Here is a 15,946-nt window from a genome sequence, read left to right as displayed (position 1 = left end):
TGGGTTGTCTCATAATTTATATATATTAAATCAATTTATCCTTTGTTTCTATATACTTAAGTTTATATGTATGCTTGATGTATAGATATGTTTTTTTAACCCAAATCTTTTAGTTTTGACATATAATGTTTACATATCTAGTACAGTATACGTAACTAATCAAGATGATATTTCACCTGCATACTATTTGTCATCTAAAATTTGTTACATCTACATTTGAATTTTGAAGTAAAGTATGGTGTATCGATTTAGCTGCTCACGCCTCACGATAATCGATTTAGCTGCTCACGATAAATGTTACTCCGTATTATTTCTATGTTACTACGTATAATCATCTCGATGATAACAAATAGTCTAATAAGTTGTTAAATTTGATAAAGTAAAAAAAAAAAACAAAACAAGATGAAACCGAAAACCGAACAGAAACCAACCCAAAAACCGGAAAACCGAATCGAGCCAAAATCGAATTCAATGGTTTTTGGTTTCCCAAAATTGAAAGATTCGGTTTGGTTTTTGGTTTTAGCCAAAAATCGACCCAAACGGAACCATGCTCACCCCTAATAAATATACATATAATCAAGCATGAGCAACAGCAGTTAACCGGAAAACCCAAAAAGGGCTCACCGAAAAACTATATAAACCAGAAACCCAAAAAGGAGTCACCGGAAAAGCGTGTACCAACCAGAAACCCCAAAAAGGAGTCACCGACAAAGCATGTACCAACCGGAAACCCCAAAAAAAGAGTCACCGAAAAAGTAGTCATATAAAGAGCCAATGAAAAGTGTCAACTACACCTGTGGCAAATAACTATTTGGCCGTAAAAAGTGAACGTTTCTGGCGAGGGTTTCAAATCTCATAGAAAAATTTAGTTTACTATTTTTATCCATAAAAAAATTGGTCTATTTATCAAAACTCGAACCAGGGGAACAATACGAGGGAAGCCCAAACGTGAGCTCAATATCTAAAGCCCAAAACTACTTTCGTTCTTTCTTATGGACTAATAGCAGAGATCTTAAATTCGAGTATTAGGTTAGACATATTTGAGAATATGTATTTAATTGAAAATCTATTTTACTTGTGGTTTTGTTTTTTCCTTTTCCTGAAGTACTGCATGTGTTTGTTTATTGAGTATTGTGTTTAGGTTTTTACTGACGTTGTTGTGGCCTGGTTAATACCCTTTAAAGTTTTCGTTTTCGTGGCCCTAACTCTTGCTTATGATTTACGCACTTTTATGGATTATTATTAGTTTAAAAAATGCAAATCACCTTTGTGATTAGGAATTTTATTATTGGAAAGGTTTTTACTTGCTCTCTAGAGGTTTGTTTCACATTGAATTCTGATCTATTTTAGTCAGTGCTTATTTATCATGGGTAAAGAAAAGGCTCGTATCAACATCGTGTTCATTGGACACGTCGATTCTGGGAAGTCAACCACCGCTGGGCACTTGATTTACAAGCTAGGTGGAATAACTGACAAGGAATTGTTACGGAAGCTCAACAAACGTTCATTCAGGTATGCTTGGGTGTTGGACAAGCTCAAGGCAGAGCGTGAGCACGGTAAGACAATTGACATCACGTTGTCAAAGTTTGAGACTGCTCGCTATAACTTCACTGTCATTGATACCCCGGGGCATCGTGACTATATCAAGAACATCATCACTGGAACCTCCATGGCTGACTGTGCGGTTCTCGTCATTGACTCGGCCCTTGAGAATTGTACATATGGAATTTCCTTGGGACAGACTCATGAAAACATTTTGCTTGCATATGTACTTGGCATCAAGCAAATGATTTGCTGCTGCAACAAGGTATTGTTATTTGTTGCAGTTGTAGCCTATTTCTTCGAAGTTAATTAATTAGCTTTGTTATTTGTTGTTTTGCAGATGGATGCTACTAAACCGAAATACTCGGAACCCACGTTTCGTTCAATTGTCCAAAGAATGTCCATCTACTTTGCGAAAATTGGATACAGACCTCATGAAATCTCGTACGTCCCAATTTCTGCTTTGGGAGGCGAGAACATGTTTCGTAGATCACGTAAACTGAGCTGGTATGAGGGTCCAACTCTATGTGATGCCCTTGACAAAATCATTGAGCCAAGAAGACCATCTGAGTTGCCTCTCCGCCTTCCACTTAGCAATGTCTTCAACATTGATAAGATTGGAACCGTGGCAGTGGGCCGTGTTGAAACAGGTTTGATCAAACCAGGGATGATGGTCACTTTTGGCCCAAGTGGTTTGACAACTGAAGTCAAATCTGTTGAGATGCACAAGAAAAATATGTCTTCGGCAGTTGCAGGAGACTATGTTGGTTTCCACCTTGAGTATGCGGACGTAAAGGCTCTTAAACGTGGGTACGTTGCTTCAAACTCTGTGGATGACCCTGCAAGTGGTGCTGTTAGTTTTATATCTCATCTCGTTGTCACGAACCATCCGGGGGGTGAACTTAGAAATGGGTATACACCATTGCTTCATTGTCATACTTCTCACGTTGCTGTCAAGTTTGAGAAGATCTTGTCAAAGATTGACCCCAAGTCTTTTGAGGAGCTGGAGAAGGAACCTGATTTCTTGAAAAATGGTGATGCTGGAATTGTGAAGATGGTTCCAATCAAGCCGATTGTGGTTGAAGCTTTCGCTAAGTATCCTCCATTGGGTCGGTTTGTTGTGAGTGACAGGCAGCAAATTATTGGTGTGGGTGTGATCATGTCAGTGGATAATGGAGGAGGATCCGCATGCAGATCCAGCTGAATGATTGGTGGTTTGTTTTATGAATAACTTAAGTAGTAGTGGTTCCGTGTTTGTTGTTAGTTTGGCCTACAAATGCGTCCCATTTAGAACTCAAGCAGCATATTTCGATGTCTATGTATGCATATTTGTTCCCGTATCATAAAATCTTGTACATGCCCTCCAACTGAAAGAAAAAGAAAGTACTATGTATAAGACTGAAACTTTCACATGTCCCCATATATTTTTGAATTTGATTGATTTTCTTTTTTTGGATACTTGGATGCCTGTTTTAGTATATTTTTCAGTATGATGTCCATGTATATCGCTGCTGTAAGATCTGATTCTTTAGAAGCATAACAAGAAATTGGAAAAGTCCTCGGTTATATAGTAAGATGTACCAATAATAGCGTTTGTTTACGATCTGATGGTAGTCAAGTATTCCATATCTGTAACTCTATAAGGACCTTTGTTTTATAGACTTTGTTATATCCTACTTTTAGTCGGTAGTTATCAGCTTGTATAGATAATAATATTAACTTTTCTGGAGTTTGGAAGTAAACAGAGTATGGACTTTGGAGTTTGACACACTTCGTATAAAACGATGGAAAAATTGGACACAGTGTTTTAGATCAAGCCAACCTGTTTGTGAAATGTACGAAAAAGTACCATTTTGTCCGGTTATGAGACCCTTCTGTCTGACCCGCCCATTTTGCCTCTAACTATTGTATAGGACTATAGTTCACTACAAGTTACACAGATATATTAGAATATATTAATCAACTCACATGTTCATACCATTACTCCTGTTGTTTTGTATCACCAAGAGGGTTAGATTCTTTTTAATCTTTTTCTGGTAGATGGTTTCCGCAAACTGAACCTAGTAGAGCTGTCGGGCTTGCAATGGCTGGATATCAGCTTGGAAGTGCTACTGGACACGCACTTTCACCCATTCTCATGTCACGAGGTGGCGTAGGAGGGCCCTTTATAATATTTGGATAATCTGGCTTTCTATGGGTCTTTGTATGAGTATCTGACTATCTGCAACATCTAGGTTGAGAGTTAGAATATATACAGAGCAAAAGGAAGCAATCCGCCTAGGTTGAGAGTTAAATCAAGACAGCCAAAATTATCCCACCCTTCAGGCATTTACTTTCTAAACTACCAATTTGGTAATTGGTCCCTGATTGTTGCAAATTGCATACATAGCTGGGTAGTATAATTTTTCCTCTGCTTTAACATATGCATGAAAGGGTTGTGTATTCCATATGGGCAAAGCTAGTATTTACTTGGCATGAGTTGGGTTTCTGGGCTTTTGGCTTAACTTCTCCAAATCACTAGTGTGTCAATTATGTTTACCTAGTTTATCTCATATCAATGATTATGTGATTTTTTTAAGTAGGAGGTTTTATGAACTATATATAAACTTTGTGCAATCTTCAATCCTTCTGTCTTGTTTCCCTTTTAGCTATATATTTTTACTTGTTTGACCTATTTCTATTCTATAAAATAAAGAACACATATGGATTGCGTCATAAAATCCGAGTTGGCAAGAAGTTAGGCTGTCCACATCAGATTCTACACACAACTACCAATGTCATCTGTGTGTTTTTCGTGTATATACAAATCTTTACATGTATAGGTTTAGGCGGGCTATTTTAGATAATATATATGCAGACAGATACCTGCAACAAGATATTTCTTCACTGCAAATACTTTTTGTCCTGTATGCCGAACACTTGTCTATCCTCATGAAGCAGTGCAGACACAATGCACTCACTTATACTGCAAACTTTGTTTGTCATATGTTGTAAGTAGCACCCAGGCCTCCCCTTATGATGGATAATACTTGGTGTCTGAAGCTAGTCCAGAGGTGAAGCTGTCTTATCATTCTCATATTTGGTCATTTTGTTACTTGCTTTTTGATAATTAAAGTATAATACTTATGTTAAACCCTACTCTCATCCATATGTTGTTTGTCAAATGTTGTTAGTAGCACTGAGGCTGCCCTTATGATGGATAATACTTGGTAACCGAAGCTGGTCCCAAAGGTTTGTCTTCTCATTCTCGTATTTGGTCATTTTGAAACTTGCTTTTTAATAATTAAACTTATGCTAAACCCTGCTTGTCTCAGCCACTATGTCAAGTGCAAGAGCATGCTCAGACTTGTAATGCGAATGTAATATGATACTCTCTTTCTAGCTACTAGTCAAAAACTTCTTTATCTTGTTATCATGTGTGGAAATAGGTAGCGTTTGGTTGTCCCATGGAACGGAATTTGCATTCTTGAAGTAATGTGATTCCTTCCATTTGATCCCTTTTTTCCCATAGTATAATGTAATGATCCATTTCATCATGCTATCATCTATACACGGAAAATCCAGCTTCTTTTATTTATTTATTTAATACTATTAAGTAATATGTAAATTAGAGAAACATATTTATTCTATCTACATAATATAATGTAATGATCTATTTCATCATCTTGCTTATTTCATTACATTGTTCAGTACCGTCCATCCAACTTAACAGACCTTAATCTGCTCTCTTTGGTTTTGTTTGAATCAGGGTACAAATACTCTATAACAACTAGGGGGTGCGGTTGCACAGGTTAACGCATCATCTGGAGTAACTGTGCCCACAACCAAAACAAGATTGCCAATCAAGCAGCGGCATCAGCCTCCACAGGCATCTCATACTGCTACTGCTGCTCAAAATGTGAATCAGCCAGCAACTATAGACAATCTACTACCAACAATATCAGCAATATTACCAACAGTATCCAGGATATGACCCATGCCAGCAAAGCTACCAACAACACTTAGCAGACACCACCTCAGGATATAACCTAATCATGTGTTGTACTTTGGTGTAACTAGAGTTTGCAAAATGAGTGGGTCGGGCAGGTTGGGTAACGAGTAATCATGTGTTGTACTTCGGTGTGGGTTGGGTTGATTTGAAATACTTTGTTCAAGCGCATTGACCCATATCCAGTTAAATGGGTCAAAACAGCCATCGGGAGTTTCTGCTTTCAGGAATATTTATTATGTGTATTTATAACCCTTTCAAATCAAATACTCAAACTTGATCTGATCACCAAAAACCTAACAAGTTGAATGTCAAAATATAAATAAAAATTAATAAACAATAAATTCACAAATCAAAGATGCTATATTCTCATTTAAGGCACAGTGACAAGATGCATTTTTCTACAACTGATGATATGCAAATTAAAATGAACCTTCTTTTTTTTTTTTCCTACCTTCTCTGTATGTCTACCCATAATATATATCTATAATACCTTATAAAGCAAACTGGATTCCTCCCTTAACTTAATTAAGAACCTGATAAGACAAAAGTGCCCTTAAATAATCTTCCATGCTAAGCACCCTCTCACGTGATATACCAACTATGCCCTTCAACCATTTCGTCTCTAGCAAAGTAAAACCCTATCAGCGCCACCGCCGCATTGCGCGGGTACTGTGCTCGTATATATATAATATATATATGCTTTAAGAAAAATATATTTCAACTGGGTCGGCCCATTTGACCCGTTTCCACTTCAGCAATTTCTCTAATTTTCGGATTTGACCGGACTTCACAAACATTCATAATCATCTAGTTAAAATAAAACCGTTGTATGGATATATAAAATAAAAAAGAGAACTAAAGGAAAACTTAAAGGGTCCATAAGAGGAGAAAATAATTAGCGCAATTAGAACAGTTGCAACATAACTCATGTATGTGCATTTGATGTTACAATAATAGTAATAACAAGTTAACAACCCAGGAAATGAAACTACGAGCATCCGATCAAATTTACTTTTAACTAACACATGATTTACATAAAAGCCCAAGCCTTCGAATCTTGCTCTTCATTCATCTCATTATTCGTGAGAAGATAACCCTCCAAGTGGAACATCTTTAAAGCATCACGTGTACCCTTTCCACCGCCAACCATGTTGTTAACGATAGCAGTACTGGTCAGGTCCAAGAGACTTTTAATCCCCAACTCGCAGGCAGCCTAAAAAATGAAAACACACCACAATGACGATGAAATTTATTAAATAAACAATATAAATACAAATATTGAATGTATTTTTTTGCAAAATAAATACTAAAACGCAATATGATAATAATTCAGATATTTGCCCATTTCAACCAAAATAAATACTACTATAGAGAAAACAGTTACATATACAAACGATAGGGGCGTTCAAAAAATCTGAATCTGCAATCCCATATATCCAAAAATCCGATCCAAAATTATCCGAAAATGACAAAGCAATTACATATACTGATCTTTTTCCTTAATAAAGCAAGGTTTCCTTAATTTATTTTTGAAAAAATGCCAGGTAGCATCCCGCTCTGTTTCACAAATTTCCCCTTTTAGTCATACCTATATAATTGAATTACTTTTTCTATTTCCCCTTTTCTCCTCACCAAAAACATCAGAGGATTGATTTCGTTCATATTTCAGATCTGAAATCTAAACAATAGCATCATCATCATCTGATCTCTAAAGTGTAAGTGTAAATTGTATCTATATCTATATCTATACTTATATATCTATACCTTTATATAATTAACTTAATGATGTGATCTGTTCTGTGTAAGTATTGATTGTGTGTGTATCTGTGTGTGTATATACATATATATAGTTTGATTAGTTTTGAAAAGTTGGGTTTTAACTGAGATAATTGCGAGTAAGAAGATCATAGAGCATGATTCGAAGATAGTGAAATCTGCACACATATAGTACTATTAGGCTTCAATCCATTTTATTTGGATGATATATATCCATCTCAAAATTTGAAATTAACTGACTGTTGATCCCCATTGTATTTGTAAATCAGTTTTGTGATTTCTACATATTTTGTTGGTCATATTTTTTTGCAGTAACGGATTTCATAATGTACTTATATCTTAGTAATGTACTTATATTTGGCTATCATAATGAAGTGTTTCTAAGCTTATTTGTAAATAATTTTTGTGATGCACAAGAACTCTACTCTTGGTGGGGGGGAGGTTTGGAAGTGATAACAAACCGATATGTAGTTATATTTGGCTATTCGATAGAAAACTTTCTGTTACAAAAGGGATTAATTAGATGTTAAAATATCAACTATTTCTATCTTTCAACAGCTAGCTACTTAAAGTTATAACCACTTAAAAAACACACATTGATACATTCCAAGTAGTTAGAGCACACAATTGTTTTGTATTTAGGATTAACATCTGCTTTTCTTGATAGCTGCAATTTTGGTCAGTTGTTGAATAGTAATTAATATAAGATAGCATATGGATGTGGGAAATGGAACTTCGTGTTCACGATTATTAGTTATAAGGGAACTTGACAAAGTGCTAACATAAATTGTTCACTCATATGTGAGATGTGTATTGCTGCTAAATGAGAATTATTTTGATGGTCAAACTTACCCATAAGTTAATTAGTGTGCAGCCTTGATCTTTTAGACAAAATATAGTCTTCATAAGTTCATATGCAATATCGGGTAATTTAGTCTCCTTATGCAGGGTTGCACTGACACAATATCATTTTTTTCCTTTTAACCAAGATGTGAACGTATGGTAAAAAGTGCACATTCAGCTAGTAAATAAGATGCAAATGATAGTCGATGTGCCGTTAGTTGTTTATCCAGACACTCCTTTGTCTATGTGTATTTGTTATGATGCATATAATAGTTTAATTGTTTTTTGTTTCAGCTACTCCAAGGTTGATTCATGCCTATATGAGTTGAAGAAATTGATTGGAAACAAATTGGTGTTCAGGATATAAGTTGATACGTAACATTAACAACAAATCATGTGTATACCATAGTTGTCAAGGGCGCGACGCGCACTCAATGCGCAAAGGCACTTAATGTGGCCTAGGCGAGATGCGCAAAAAAAACGGGCCACAGAAAGAAAAAAAAGGCGCATTTAATGCCTTTTGGTTTTCTACGTATTCCTTTAGTTCTGCCACCACATCAACTGGAACATATTTACACTCTTACAGTTTTGTTTCTTCCTATTTGATTCATCTTAGCCCTGTAAATTCCTCCTCTGCCAATGATGCGGCAAAAATCGCATCGAACAACATTCTTGTCGTTCTTGTCAACCAACTTGTACTCCCATCGAGGGTCTTTGGATTGATATTGGCCAGCAGCACCATTTTGATTTAGTGTAATTAGCAGTTGATAATGACAGAATTAACTTGAGGAAGGAATAAAAAAACAGAAGAAAACATAATATAGAATGAAGAAAACAATGACTAACGTTTCAGTGAATTAGAGAAGGCAGAATTGATGTGTATTCTGTGGAATATATTGAGAGATATATACAAAACAAATAGAAGGTAGATATATATGGTTAATATATGTGATTTGATACATATCTCTAAATCTGACTCACATTAAGTTAGTGGGCCTTGGGCTTAGGGCTATGATGCGATTAGTTGAAAATCTGCTGAGCTCAGCGCCAAAAGCGATCGCTTTTAACAACTATGGTTTATACATTGTGTAAAAATGACTGATGTCTAGATCATGGATAAACTATTAAACAGAGATACGGATGTAGCTAACGAGAATTCTGATGTACTTGGCCCAACCACACCACCCGACACCAATAAAAAAAAGGGAGTTTGATCAGATAATCCAGCCATTACTAAGTCGATGTTGTCCCCACAAAAGATTGAGAGGAAGTGAAAAACGTCTTTAAGGTCATGTTACTCTTCCTAATTGTTGCTTTACTAGTATTTTTCCCTACTATCAAACACTTGAAGTTGACGTTGTCTTCATAAGTGATGGACTAATGTCACTATGTGGTGTATTTGTTTGTAATATTTTTATACATGATGAAATTCAGCTTTGGTTTAAAGTTTGCATTTGGAGATTCAAGATTAGATGTTGAGTGCGTTTTGGCAGTTTGTTTACAAATTTTTCCTTAAGTTTTCTTTCTTGCAATAGGTTGGTTGCTAGATGTTGGTGGCTTATCTTACTTATGTAGATGTCTCAATGCCTATTAGCGAACCAACTTATATATTGTGGATGACAAATTTTTTGCTACTTTGCTTGTCATATCCCTGACTACTTCGCTCGTCATATCCGTTAAGAATCTTTTAACTCTCGTGTTTTTTGACTGTCCCATCAGAAAAAAAATTAAGCTGCATGGTTGGATCAGTGGTAAACACCTTTGTCTCTGAAGACAGAGGTCATGGGTTCGATCCTCATCTCATGCAAAGGTTGGAGGACCGTTTCTACCATTTAGGTAGAACCTGGAAGCAGCCTCTCTACTTAGGTAGAGGGAAGGTCTGCCTACATCTTAACCTCCCTCATACACCGTTGAGGTATTGGGGCTCAAAACCCGCGGTAGGCGGCACTGAGCAGTTACTTTTTTCCATCAGAAAAAAATTTAACAAATTAAAATAAAAGCTTACTCGAAGAAACTTGGCAAGACGGGCATCGGTTTTGCAGTGATTTTCCAGAAAATCGGAATCGAATTTTTCCAAATGGTCTTTCGCATGTTCTTCTGTATGGAAAAGCTTGAGGCTAGCACGGTAATGGCAGAAATCTACAACTACTCTAAGGATATCATCTTCGATATGTGTATGGTGTACACGAACAGCTTTCAAAAACATGTTACTGATAAAATTCGATTCGGAAACACATATTCTATTCGCCTTAAATGTATACAGAACCCCCTTGCGTGATCTGTTCTCCATACCATTATGAGCAACTAAAGTCACCGACTTCCATTCATCCGATTCCCATTCATCCATGTATTCCCATTCCGATTCCTCCGACTCCCTTTCCGATTTATCCAATCTTTGCTTTTTTTTTGGCATGATTTCTTTTGGGAAAGAGAGAAACCCTAAAAAAATTTTTTTTGATAAAAATAAAGTAACAAACTGTCTTGTGAACACTTTACAAAATCACTTCTTTCCTTTTTTTTTTTTTTTTTTTTTTTTTTTCTCTTTCTCCCTTTTAAGGTTTCGTCGAAATTTTTTTTAATTTTTTTTACTTTATAATTTTTAATATCAATTATTAATTAATTAATTATATATATTAATGGCTACCACAACTAAGAGAAAAAAATATAGTTGTAGGATGATCTTAGCCATTGAAATAGATCAAGAAATAAATCTTAACCATCTAAATTAAAAGTCAAAATTCACTATTTTATATATGGTAACTTTTTAATGTTTGACTACTTATATAATTATGATAATTACTTTGTGCTATTTAACTAAACTTCCAAAATGCTTTACAGATTTCAATCCATTACTACAAACTACGGATGTGAATATATATATTTTTTTTGCATTAATTTAAGGGTTTTGCTAAACGAAGCCCTAAGGGCTTTCGTTAAGGGGCATTAATTAGTTGTACACTTACTTTAAAATTCAGAGGATGGACTTTTAATACGGAAATGTACAATCTTTTTATGCACGTTAAGTGAAACCCTAAAGGCTTTGTTTAGCATTTTCCTTAATTTAATACAATTTTACTTTTAAAAGTAAAACTTTCAGGCTTTTGCATGCAAGGGGAACATGGAAATCCATGTTGTGTATAAATTGATACTCATATATACAATATTTTATTTTATTTTCAACTTAATATGTGACTTAAAAAATAAATATAAAATTAAAAATATCGTAAGGTGTCACAATTAAGATAAGCTTTATTTTGAGCAAAGAGTTAACAAATAAGTATTAAAATTCTCAATTAGAAAAATCCTTAATAACTATATCATCGACGTGGTTATGACTTAATATCAAAAATTGATTTGGAAATCTCAACCCAAACCTGTCAATCCGTCAACCTAAACTTAACCACAAGCAAAAAAAAAATAATCAGGTTAGCGGGCGGATTAAATGGTTTGGTGGGTTGATTTTAGGTGACATGATTGGTGGTTGGCGGATTAGTTTTAAGTAAAATGGGTTATGGGTTGTCTGATCAAATAAGTTGGTAGATCCACCTATTAAAATTTTTTATTTAAATTTAAAATATTTTTGGTAGGTGGGTTGAGCTATTAACCCAAAAAGTGAACCCGACCCCCTGACCCTAAAATATCAACTTGTCGATTACTGAGTTGAGATTTCACAACCCTATTTAGTAAGGTCGATATTGAAAATCTTAATATATATCAAGCCGACTCCATATATGTTATACCAAAAAAGATAGAAGGTTTGTTATCTTAACATTATGACGGATTTCATATAAGATATGTATTTTCATATACTATAAGACGTATATTTTTGTAGTGAGTGATACATGTATTGTATAAGTTTATTTTGTAAGTTTATTTGGTAACCTGGTTATCGACCGAGTATAATCTAGAATATATATATATATATATATATGGCCCATGCTACAAAGAGAAAAAAATAAATTCAAGTTTTGATCTACGCCATTTAAAATAATACACAAAACAATCCGAACCCTTGAAATTAAAGTCAAACTTTGTTAAAAATGTTAACTTTTTAATGTTATATATATACACTTTTTTAATTATGTCATGTTTTTATTATTTTCAATTTAAATTTAAATATTTTATGTAGCTAATGAAATTAAAATGGTGAGACTTGAAACCAGGAAAAAGGAAAGAATTTAAGAAAGCGCTCACATCTAAAAATCTTTATATCAAGTGCGGATAAATTGTTGTGTGGGATTTTCGATCGAAATATATAGAAAGAAAGAAAGGCTTCATAAAATGAGGTTTTAAATTTGTAATTTTAAATTAAAAGTAAATATATTTCAAGTGAGTGCAATGCGGCATTGGTGATGGGTGACAACAGTGGTGTCATGACGGATGGCAGCAGTGTTAGGCATGAGCAGGGGTCAAAACCCGGCCAAAGCCGTGCAAACCCGACACCTGACAATGCAATAAAATTTAATTTGTCATGATCTTATACGTATTTGTTTAAAATAATTGTTATTAAACTAATACTAATAACATACGTGCCCATCTAAGTTTTGATATTTTTTTATAATACTATTTATGTCTTTTATTTGTATAGGGGTGTCAATAAGGTCGAGTTCAGGTTGACGAGTTGAAAATACTCAGCTTAATAACTTTTTGGTAGAAAAACTAACCCGAACCTACTAACCAAATAACCCGAAACTAACTCATCAACCTAACTTAATCAGGCTGGCAGGATAGTGGACGGGTTTAGGGTTGAAAGGTTTAACGTTGCTTGCTAAAAAAAGTTGGATATTTAGACTTTTGTCAATTTATTTATCTTTGTATGTAAAGTTCAACATGTACTGTTTCTAACCCGGTCAACGACCGGGTATAAATCTAGTTATCATTAGTAATTAATTTAATTTAAATATACTAAAGAATATTTGTTTTAATAACTTATCAATAGATCATAATTTTTGTTTATAATATAATTGAATGACTTCAATTTATATTTTTTTATTTTTCATCCAAAATTACATTTTTTTTAACCAATAATCTTTATATAACAATAATATATATAAAAGAGAAAATTTTAATTCTAAAATGGAAAAGTTGGACCATTAGATATAATTTAAGTTTTAATTAGAACATTTAGATTAAAATGATGATTTCATATACTCTTTTTAATTTTTTTAATTTTTACTCATTTAAGAAATTTGAATATAAACATTAAATATGAAAATTAATTCTTACTTTTGTAATTATACAAGGAGAGAGGGTGACGTTCTACAAATAACTACATTGATCCAGTGTAAAAGTTGTAAGTAGGTTATAAGGTTGTGACCATCTCCACTGATGTTGATCCTAAATACAGAATCACGAGTGAACCATATGATAAAAATTCTAAGAGTCGCGATTCCAACATAAAATCCAATATCCTGCATCAAAGGATACACTATGTAGATGAAAGTTTCAAAAGTTTTAACAATTATTTTTTTGATGTGTAGTAAAAATTAGAGGTTATTATGCAAAGAACGCCCCCGAGGGCAATGTGCGGGGGTTTCCTGGGGCGTTCTCGACGCTTTTTGGGGGTTTCTTGGAAATGGACGCCTTGCTCGATCTAGCCTTAGAGGCTAGAAGGAATAAATTGAAGTTTGGTAGATTGGATAACATGTCAAAAATGGAAGGGGTATTTTTAAATCGTTAAATTTTTTTTCTTAATACTTAATTTGTCATTATGATTTCATTTGTTATACCACTTCAATAAAAATTAAACTGCTCAAATAAAATGATTTAGGATATGTTAAGCACTAAATTGCTCAAATAAAAAGTCAAGGATACTTCTAGTAATTCAAAGGTAAAATTACCTAAAATAAAATAAGTTTATTTCCTTTATAAAAGAGTAAAGATAAAAATAAAGATTATCCTTTTGGAATGGTCAATGATCTGTGCACATCTATTTTAGCCTTACCACCAAATGTGCATAAGGGTACTGTACAATGTAAAACATGATTAGTTTTTTTTTTTGGAAAGATATGGATTAATCACGCAGCGAAGGCTCTAGCTAAAGCTATTTTTACATACCTTCTCACCTTTCAATACCCGGTAGGAGGAAAAAACCCCTAACTAGCCGCCCAAAAACACGACACTAATTAAGGATAAGGCATGATTAGTGGTGAATGGTTAAAACTAAGTTGGTGTTTTAGATAGACTTTTAACAAATTATCCAATTTGGTCTTAATAAACTAATTTACACCTTAAACTAAGGCTGACAATTTTGACATGAAACCTGTTAACACGACACGACATAACCTGTTCTTAACAGGTTTCTTGTCTTAACAGGTTCAGACCTGTTAAGACTTGTTAGGATTCGTGTCTTAACATATTCGGACCTGTTAGGACCTGTTAAAACCTGTTAAGATTATAAATATATATAAAACTAGATTAAACTCATGCGTTACATGGTGAATAATTGTTGTTGTAAAATTCTATTAAAATATATAATACATCTTCCAATTTGAAGTATAAAAATACAATACTGTAACAATGTCTTTAAATGTAAACTTATTTATTAATTACAGTTACAAAATGAATATATTTTAATCCTAAATAGGCTCATCTATCTAATAATATTTAAATCATATAATTATGTAATGATAAATGAAATAAAAAAAATAAGATATATAAAATATACTATACAAATAAACTATCAACATAAATTCTATTTTAATGCATAAGGCACAAGCTAAAAGGATTAATTTTGAAAAAATAAATAATTGATTGAATGAGAGTTAACTAAAATGTAAAATAAGATCTTCTAGTATTTGAAGGATGAAAAGAAAAAAGATTCACTATTTTGTATTTAATTTAATATTAAATCAGTTAGATATAATCGCTATGTAATTTTTGCTCTAGATATAGGTATATGAAAAAGTTTAAAATCCTGAAAGTTTTCATTCATTATATAATCCTTAAATAATGGACTTTTATTGAGTATTTCTATTAAATAGTATTGTAATGTACTAAAAAAAGAAAAAAAAAATATGACAAATAAGCAAACTTAGTTGACATCCAAAGACTTAATCCACATTAGTCTTATCTTATCATCACTTAGTTATATTAATAATAATAATACATGTATGAGGTGAAAAAAGATCAATATGATTATAAAAAATGATTACCTTATAAACTTTCAACAATAAACAATAAAATATCTATAAGAAATAATAATTTAAGCAATGGTAATAAAATGTTATGTAAATTATAAAAATATTTAGGATATAAAATATGAAGATGAAGACTATTGTACATTTAAGAAAAAAAATTTGAAAAAAACTATATAAAAAAATATGGAAATAGATATGCCATCCAATTTAAATGATCTTGCAGCCGACTTATTATTATTTATGTTTTTTCTTTATTTTTATTTTTTTTATTATTAAAATTAATGATGATTTGGATAAAGAATAATTTTTAAAAGAATGCTTAAAATTAGGAAATTGCTATAAGTATGACACATAATGAAAAATCTTACATGACATTTACTAATAATTGCCAACTAATCAAAAAACTATCATTTCTTAGTTATATAGAGAGATACTAAGAATTGATATTATGATTTGGTATATGATTTTTATAAGTTAAATGTCTATGAACTTTTGTTATGTGAGGATTATTATCGCTATATAATAGTTGAGATTTGTAAGCTTTTTGTATCGTTAAGTTTTTTTTTTTACAATATTAGTCAAGAATTTTATAAAATATATGTTAACATGTTTCTTAACAGGTCTTAACAGGTGCACCTGTTAATTTTCGTGTCGT

The 15,946-nt window shown here is 33.0% G+C and overlaps 2 protein-coding genes across 2 annotated transcripts; one reads left to right on the top strand and one right to left on the bottom strand.

Annotated features, from left to right (window-relative positions):
• The first annotated feature begins 1,106 nt into the window (after positions 1-1,106).
• On the top strand, positions 1,107-2,957 carry LOC122607192 (elongation factor 1-alpha-like). Its single transcript, XM_043780118.1, has 2 exons — positions 1,107-1,807; positions 1,883-2,957. The coding sequence occupies exons 1-2, from the start codon at positions 1,367-1,369 to the stop codon at positions 2,744-2,746; spliced, it is 1,305 nt and encodes a 434-aa protein (XP_043636053.1). The 5' UTR covers positions 1,107-1,366; the 3' UTR covers positions 2,747-2,957.
• A 3,449-nt stretch (positions 2,958-6,406) lies between these two features.
• On the bottom strand, positions 6,407-10,657 carry LOC122608028. Its single transcript, XM_043781110.1, has 2 exons — positions 10,158-10,657; positions 6,407-6,746 (listed from the first exon to the last, which is right to left on the bottom strand). The coding sequence occupies exons 1-2, from the start codon at positions 10,563-10,565 to the stop codon at positions 6,564-6,566; spliced, it is 591 nt and encodes a 196-aa protein (XP_043637045.1). The 5' UTR covers positions 10,566-10,657; the 3' UTR covers positions 6,407-6,563.
• Between the last annotated feature and the right edge of the window lie 5,289 nt (positions 10,658-15,946).

The sequence above is a fragment of the Erigeron canadensis genome, chromosome 7 (assembly GCF_010389155.1).
Source record: "Erigeron canadensis isolate Cc75 chromosome 7, C_canadensis_v1, whole genome shotgun sequence".
Classification (NCBI taxonomy): domain Eukaryota; kingdom Viridiplantae; phylum Streptophyta; class Magnoliopsida; order Asterales; family Asteraceae; genus Erigeron; species Erigeron canadensis.
The sequence above is the reverse complement of the archived record's forward strand: the minus strand, read 5'-3'. Positions and strand labels throughout refer to the sequence as shown.

Coding starts and splice junctions, on each gene's coding strand:
- LOC122607192 (XM_043780118.1), top strand. CDS start 1,367: ATGGGTAAAGAAAAGGCTCGTATCAACATCGTGTTCATTGGACACGTC. Junction 1,808..1,882: donor TGATTTGCTGCTGCAACAAG/GTATTGTTATTT, acceptor GTTGTTTTGCAG/ATGGATGCTACTAAACCGAA.
- LOC122608028 (XM_043781110.1), bottom strand. CDS start 10,565: ATGCCAAAAAAAAAGCAAAGATTGGATAAATCGGAAAGGGAGTCGGAG. Junction 6,747..10,157: donor GTCTTGCCAAGTTTCTTCGA/GTAAGCTTTTAT, acceptor TTCATTTTTTAG/GCTGCCTGCGAGTTGGGGAT.